This window comes from Clarias gariepinus, chromosome 18 (assembly GCF_024256425.1).
Source record: "Clarias gariepinus isolate MV-2021 ecotype Netherlands chromosome 18, CGAR_prim_01v2, whole genome shotgun sequence".
Classification (NCBI taxonomy): domain Eukaryota; kingdom Metazoa; phylum Chordata; class Actinopteri; order Siluriformes; family Clariidae; genus Clarias; species Clarias gariepinus.
The window spans coordinates 1,342,501-1,350,608 of record NC_071117.1 but is presented as its reverse complement, the minus strand read 5'-3'; the positions used below and the strand labels follow the sequence as shown (position 1 = coordinate 1,350,608).

Below are 8,108 nucleotides of genomic sequence, written 5' to 3'. Positions count from 1 at the left end.
ACACACAGTATATACACACCGCTCTGTACTCCCCCCCCACACACACAGTATATACACACAGGACCATCTCAGTAAATATAGTGCATCATAATGAAAATAATTCAATTAAAAATGCAAAACTACACACACACACACACACACTGTCTCTCACACACTCTCTCTCTCTCACACACACACACACACACACACACACACAGAGAGAAACAGCTAAACAACAGTCAGACACAGTCGGTTTACAGATCAAAAACATTTTTATTTTGTACAAAATAAACAAAGTGTAGAACTGATAAAGTCACTGTCAGGGTTCTAGAGTCGCTCCCAAACACTCAGGGTTCTAGAGTCGCTCCCAAACACTCAGGGTTCTAGAGTCGCTCCCAGGAGAACGCTTCCTCAATTCTCCAGTACATGTGAATTTTTCCCTTTAAGCTTCTAAACTCTTCTGTAGACGATGATAAACCTCATCCTCCCCGAGAGAGACCATGATCTCACCCACACTGGGACCCTGCTGGAGAGACACAGAGAGAGAGACACAGAGAGAGAGAGACACAGAGAGAGAGAGAGACAGAGAGACACAGAGAGACAAAGAGAGACACACAGAGAGACACACAGAGAGAGACAGAGACACAGAGAGTAAACATCTCAGAGCTCTAAGGGCCTTAGTAAAGACTTTGAGGTGGAGTAGATCTGGGTGAAGAAGATGTGGTGGTGATGTGCGTGTGTGTGTGAGTGTGTGTGTGAGTGTGTGTGTGTGTGTGTCCTACCTGTTGTCCAGTCAGAGCAAACCTCAGTAACTTCATAACTAAACTGTATTTAGTCGTCTTTAGTTTTTTGCTGAGGAGCTTCAGTTCAGCTGTCAGGAACTCAGGAGTGTATTCACTCTTCTGCCCCTTAATCACCCTAAACACACACACACACACACACACACACACACACACACACAGCAGAATATTCTCCATTATACTCTGTTACACACGTTCACACACATGATGTTAATGAGTAGGCGGAGTCTCACAGCATGACATGACTGATGATGTCACGTGATTCGGCGCTCATCTCCTCCAGCTGTTGCCGGGATACGGAGGGGCGGAGCCACAGGTACGAGTACACTGGAGAGAGCAGATCTTTCACAGATGAGATGTGACGCTAAACACACACACACACACAGATACACAGTTATCTGGTAAACTAGAGTGTGTGTTTACAGTACGCTTGTGTGTGTGTGTGTGTGTGTGTGTGTGTATACCTTCCTCATGTGCAGTATTCTGGTGATGTAATCATGGTCCAGAACCCCCTGCTCCTCCATCTGTTCCCTGTAAGTAAGAGTGAGGAGATTCTGCACTTGGTCCACCAGGAGGCGACACTGAGGCTCATCCTCAATGTGCTGCTGCAGGTGAACCCTAATGACACACACACACAGAGTTTATTTTCTTTAACTGTAACATCTCAAGCTTAATTAAAACTGAAATGTGTGTGTGTGTGTGTGTGTGTGTGTGTGTGTGTTTGTGTGTGATTTTCCTGACCTGTTGAATTCTGGGAGTTTCTTGAGATCGAGCACAGCCGAGTGTGTGACGATTTTTGAGACATTAAACTCACTGATCAACTCATCCAGGCTTCGACCGATGCGATTACCTAAAACACACACACACACACACACACACACACAGTTCTAAGATATTATCATGTGACTCTCCTCCCTTTCTCTCCCTCTCAGACACACACAAACACACACACACACACTTACTGTTGAACCCGGAGCCACAGTTAGTGATGAGGTCGAGCAGTGCCTCGGGGAGCGCCCCCTGCTGTCTGAAGTGGGAGATGTAGATGTCCCCCTGCCGCTTGGACAGTTTGCTTCCGTCTGGGTTCAGCAGCAGTGGCAGGTGAGCGTAGGTGGGCGGAGTCAGGCGCAGGGCGCGGTACAGCTGCAGGTGTTTACAGGTGGAGGTGAGCCACTCGGCGCCGCGCAGGACGTGGCTCACGCGCATGTGCGCGTCGTCCACCACGCAGGCCAGGTGGTAGGTGGGGAAGCCGTCGCTCTTCAGGATCACGGGGTCGCCCTCCACCTCCCCCACCGCGTGCCCCGTCCAACCAAACACCAGGTCCTCAAACGGCTCCGCCTCCGCGTGAAGATGAAAGCGCACGGCGTGGGGTTTACCCTGGGACAGGTTCTCCTGCACCTGATCACCATGGAGGTGTCTGCACCTGTTATCATACCTGACACACACACACACACATATGGTAATTTCAGGTATGATGACAGAGGTGTGTGTGTGTGTGTGTGTGTGTGGTGTACCGTGGCGTACCGTGGCGTCTGTCCCCGGCGCAGTGCTTCCTTCTTGAGTAGCTCTAATCTGTGATTGGTGCAGAAGCAGTAGTAGGCGTGGCCTGACTGTATCAGAGATGCCGCTGCCTCAGCGTACAGACTCAAACGCTCGGACTGCACGTACGGACCGTACACACCTCCTCTGGACACACTCTCGTCAGGGGGAATACCTACACACACACACACACACACACACACACACACACAGTGGCGCTGGTTATCGTCCTGTAGGTGACGTTAACATGCTCAGGTCATCATCATCATCATCATCATCTGGTCACTATGGTGACGCCGGTGCTCTTGACCTATCGCCATGGCGATGCCGTACCCGCCCACTCCAGCGTGCGCTCGATGTCCCGCGCTGCTCCGGGGACGAGGCGGGACTGATCCGTGTCCTCCAGCCGCAGGATGAACGTCCCGCCCTGCTGCCTCGCAAACAGGAAGTTATAGAGCGCCGTCCGCAGGCCGCCCAGGTGTAGGAACCCTGACACACACACACACACACACGTATAGACATGTATAAAGTGTTGCATGTGATTAGTATAAACACTGATTGATGATCAGACACAGTGTAGCGCTGAGGTTTGACCTTGAGGATCAAAGACAAGCGCAGAAATCAAATAAACAATAAACAACAGATCAAATAAACAATAAACAACAGATCAAATAAACAATAAACAACAGATCAATCAGATATTTAACTGTTCAGTAAGGGAGACCACAACAGATCCTCCCTCTGTGTGTGTGTGTGTGTGTTACCGGTGGGACTCGGCGCGAACCGGACCCGCACTTCTCCTTCCGCGACACACACATTTCCGCGGTGAGTGTGTGTGCTGTGTGTGTGTGTGAGCCCTGACACACTCCGTCTGTTTACACTCTTATTATTAATGAGTTTATTATAAAAGCGCGCGCTGAACCCGGAGACCAGACCGGACCCGAGCACGCGGGACACCGGCATCTCACACACACACACACACACACTCTCTCTCTCTCTCTCTGTCTCACACACACACACACACACACACACACACTCTCTCTCTGTCACACACACACACACACAGATCAGGGTGAAATCATAAAGTGAACCGACAGAGAAGCGGAGAGAACATGATCACACACACACACACACACAGACAGTCTCACGCGCGTGTTCAGACAGTTACAATGTATCGAGATCAAACAGCGGAAGTGACGTTTAATAACAAAGTGTCCAGCTTTCATAATAAAAGCGCAGTGAGGCGCGTTCACGTGTGTGTGTGTGTGTGTGTGTGTGTGTGGTGACGTCACTGCTCAGTAGTGATGGTGGGACTGACTGTACTGTGTCGAGGAATCCAGGGATATTCAGTGAAGCGCGAGCCCTGTGTTGTTTAGGGGACTGAACCCTAAAGGGAACTTATAATATAAATAATAATTTAAAATCTAAAATAATAATAACAACAACAACAACAACAATAATAATAATAATAATAATAATAATAAAGTGTAGCCCCTGCCCCCCCCCCCCCCCACCAGTTCCACATGTACTGCCCTCCTCTTCTTTCCTCTTCTCAGTAACACCACCTCAGTTTGAAGAGTTAATCACATCCTGTCAGACTCACATCCACTAACAGTGGCGGCTGGTGAAAATTTTTCCTGGTGGGGCTGATGTGACAAAATATTTCTTTGCTTGGTCCAATATAAGAATTAAAATCAACAGTCAGATGATGATTTTAATTAACAGTAATGATTTAATCTCCTCCTCAAAATCACCAGTTTCACAGATAAAGTAAATGAACAAATTTCCATTGTATAATACGCCATGCATGCTTAAGAGAGTATCAAATACAATAATCAACATCAAAGGGTATGATCAGCTGGATCACCTTTCAAGCAAAGTTGCATCTCAAAGTGGTTCACACAAAGAAAAACAGTTTTAAAAATGCAATTTAACACAACAGTCTAAAACGGGTATATTAATAAGGATCTCACCGAATTTGGTGGAAACTGCTCTTCGCTCGTTAAGTACGCCATCATTACTCTGATTAACCGCGCCTCTCTCTGATTGACCGCGCCTCTCTCTGATTGACCGCGCCTCTCTCTGATTGGCCGCGCCTCAAAAGAAAAAAACTTAAATCTTGCGGTATTTTCTGCTGCTTGGGGCAGAATTTCCAGCGCCCCAAGACCATAAAATTCTGAGAAACTGATTGGCCGCATATTTATTAATTTACCCTAGCAACAGTACATGACGGGCTATTTGGCTGCACTCAGGGGCGCTTTTTCTCAGCGCCCCATGACAGAAACGATACAAGTCTGTCTGTGGAAATTCACTGGAGAATGAATGTCACTAGGTGGGGAATGTTGTATATGTTATTCATATCGCATGTAGGCACATACTGGTGGGTAAACCGAATTTAAAAACTTAATTTGTAAAAATATATTTTACATTTTTAGCCATCTTATCAGGGAGGGCGGTGCCCCAGCGCCCCCTTTGGCCTGGCCGCCACTGCTAAGATATAATGTCTTCTTCTTATTATTATTATTTACCCAGTTGGAAAACATCACTGTCCCTCTCATATGAGAGAATTTATGAAATGTTAATGTAATGGAGGAGGGTCACTTTGGTGTGTGTGCTACTGCCATGGAACATCAAAATGTAAATAGGGTTGGTTCTGTGGACCAATAGGCTGGAAGGTTTCAGAGCTTCATGAAGCTTCATCTCACATCACTACCGATCAGGGGCTGTTGATTAGTTCTCTCTATTACAGCCTTTATAACTTTACACTTCCCAGTCACAGTGTGTGTGTGTGTGTTTATAAAAAGCGTGCGCATATTATATATAGTATATATACACTTACTCACTTTCTATACCACTTTATCCTGTATTTAGGATTATGCAGTATTTGCAGAGCTTTAATAAATTTTATACTTAAATAGCTTTAAAAACTCAAATAAAACAAAATGCAAATATTGTGTAAACAAATTGTGTTCATGTTTTGGTTAAATAACATTAAGAAATCTTTTTTTAATGTTAAAAAATATGTTTTTAATTAAACTTGATACTTTCAAAATATCTTACAATGTAATTTTTTAATACAAGAAAGAGAAGAATACTATTATTAAATCATTACAAATGTATAAATAAAAAACCTTGCAATTATAAATAATACATTTATTATAAACTATTTAACCTTGTCCTTCTTGTAGTCAAAGAAACCAAAATGTCTGTTTATAAGAGACACAAAACCCAGGAAACAAACAGAGTTACAGACAGAGCAGCTCATGTCCATGCCTCTTGCAGTTCCTTGGTTCTCCACACGGTGGTGCTGTCTGATCTTAATGCCAAGTGTTTAACTGTACTTCCCTGAGGTTTCCATGCTCCTGTGTTGTTTTTATGTACTCTGGGGTCCACCCCGAGTTAACACGTTTATGGGTTACGGACAACTACAGTGTCCGTAAAGTTCAATCTCTCACAACTCCACACTTTTCTGTGTTAATTTAAATAGAGTTAGGGTTTATTTGTTTCCAAACAGATTGTTTAAAACCTAAACAATTATTATCTTGGAACACCAGGAAAGTAGCAGGCCCAAACAGCATCTCAGGTCGAGTCCTCAGAGCCTGCGCAGACCAGCTAGCACCTGTGTTCTCAGAGATATTCAACCTGTCCTTATCTCAGTCAGTGATCCCCACATGCTTCAAAAATTTCATCATTGTTCCTGTCCTGAAGAAACCTCAGGAAACCATCCTGCTTCCCTCAACGATTATCGCCCTGTAGCCCTCACCTCAGTAGTGATGAAGTGGTTTGAGCTGCTGTTTAGAGACTTCAACATTTCTTCTCTACCGGACATACTTAACCCACTACAGTTTTCTTACCGTCCAAATCGTTCAATTGACGATGCAATCTCTCATCTCCTCCACACATCACTCACTCACCTGGACACTAGAAGGAGGAATTATGTTAAAACGCTCTTCATCGACTACAGCTCAGCATTTAATACCATAATTCCCTCCACACTCACCACCAAGCTGAAGCACCTGGGACTCAGCTCATCTCTGTACAAGTGGATCTCTAATTTCCTAACTGGCAGACCACAGGCAGTAAGGATGGGCGGACATGTCTCAGCCTCACTCACTCTCAGCACTGGAGCCCCCCAGGGGTGTGTTCTGAGCCCCCTGCTGTACTCTTTGTACACCTATAACTGTGTGGCCACTACCAACTCCACCACCATCATTAAGTTTGCTTATGACACTGTCGTAGTGAGCCTGATCTCTGACAACAACAAGTCGGCCTACTGTACCTGAAGGAGATTAGGAATTTGGAGAACTGGTGCCAGAGGAATAATCTCCTTCTAAACGTCAGTAAGACAAAAGAGTTGATAGTGGACTTCAGCACTAAGCAGGAGAGGAACTACCAGACCCCCATCATCAATGAGAGCCCAGTGGAGAGGGTGAACAGCTTCAGATACCTCTGAAGATGTTCACATCACATCACGTAGGACCTGTCATGGTCCTGTCACATCAACACCGTGGTAAAAAAGGCCCGACAGCGTCTCTACCACCTCAGATGCTTGAGAGACTTCAGATTGCCCTACAAGGTGCTCAGGAATTTCTACTCCTGCACCATAGAGAGCATCCTGACGGAAAACATCTCAACCTGGTTCGGGAACAGCACCATGCAGGACAGATGAGCTCTACAGAGGGTGGTGCGATCAGCTGAGTGTACTATCCGCATCGAGTTCCCTGACCTGCACTCGATCTACAGCAAGCAGTGCTGGACCAAGGCCTGGAAGATTGTAAAGGACCTCAGTCACCCCAGCAATGGACTGTTCTCTCTATTGAGGTCAGGAAAGTGATTCCGCTCCCTGAAGACCAACACAGAGAGCGACTGGGGAGGAGCTTCTTCCCGCAGGCGATAAGGTCTCTCAACCAGATCAATACTCAGGACTAAACCATCTCTGCATTTTTGAACATTGCACAATGCACAGTTACAGACATTATACAGGACTAATCCTCTCTGCATCTTTGCCGGACATTCATAGACATTACTCATCTGTACATTCATGCACAGTTGTACATGCCCGGGACATTTATGGCCATTGTATATTGCACACTGCAGACTATGGACATTTATGGACCATGGACATCAACACACACTTCCTGGACGTTTCTACTTATTTCCATTTAAATTCATCTTCATATTTTCTTCTCAGTTTTTTAAAATATTTCTCATATATATTTTTTAAAATATTTTGTGTTCTATTTATTTCTTGTTTAAGGTCACGGGCAGTTGTTTAAGCATTTCACTGCATATCGTACTGCATGACTGTGTATGTGACAGATACAATTAAAATCTTGTATTTAGTAGTCAGGGTTGTTGGTGGAAAGGTTAAATACAGGGTACTTTACTCTCAGGGTATTTCAGCTGTTTGAAGGAAATGTGTTGGAGCCTCCACAAGCTTCTCACACTCCCCTGCTGGACTCTCAGCGCCTTCTTCCTGGTAGAACAGCTGGAACTCTGTCAGGGCTCTGGGGCCCCTCTCTCACGGAAGGGGGGGCGTTGTCAGTGACTCAGGACCAGCTGGATGATGAGGGGACTGATGGTGTCTCTGGTACTGTAGGGCTTTATAATGGTGTAAGTGCAGCTCGTTCTCTTTTAGGATTCCAGAATTTAATTCCCAGAATTTATTGCATTTTTATCAGTAACGAATATCGGCCTCATTCTGCTCTGCATGCATTATTCGTGGTGTTTCAGTTGAAATAGTTTTGTAAAACTCTGTATGCAAGGTCTCGATTGGACATTCGTCCCATT

General features: G+C 45.4%; 1 protein-coding gene across 2 annotated transcripts; it reads right to left on the bottom strand.

Moving 5' to 3' along the window:
- Window positions 1-232: 232 nt before the first annotated feature.
- On the bottom strand, window positions 233-3,311 carry ears2 (glutamyl-tRNA synthetase 2, mitochondrial). Of its 2 annotated transcripts, none has more exons than XM_053477297.1 (9): window positions 3,083-3,311; window positions 2,652-2,807; window positions 2,304-2,493; window positions 1,742-2,214; window positions 1,521-1,629; window positions 1,244-1,397; window positions 1,013-1,143; window positions 762-897; window positions 233-505 (listed from the first exon to the last, which is right to left on the bottom strand). In XM_053477297.1, exons 1-9 carry the CDS (start codon window positions 3,279-3,281, stop codon window positions 422-424), a joined length of 1,632 nt encoding a protein of 543 aa, XP_053333272.1. In that variant the 5' UTR covers window positions 3,282-3,311; the 3' UTR covers window positions 233-421. The 2 variants fall into 2 exon arrangements, with proteins under 2 accessions (XP_053333272.1, XP_053333273.1); XM_053477298.1 differs by having other exon boundaries at window positions 233-502.
- Window positions 3,312-8,108: the final 4,797 nt, after the last annotated feature.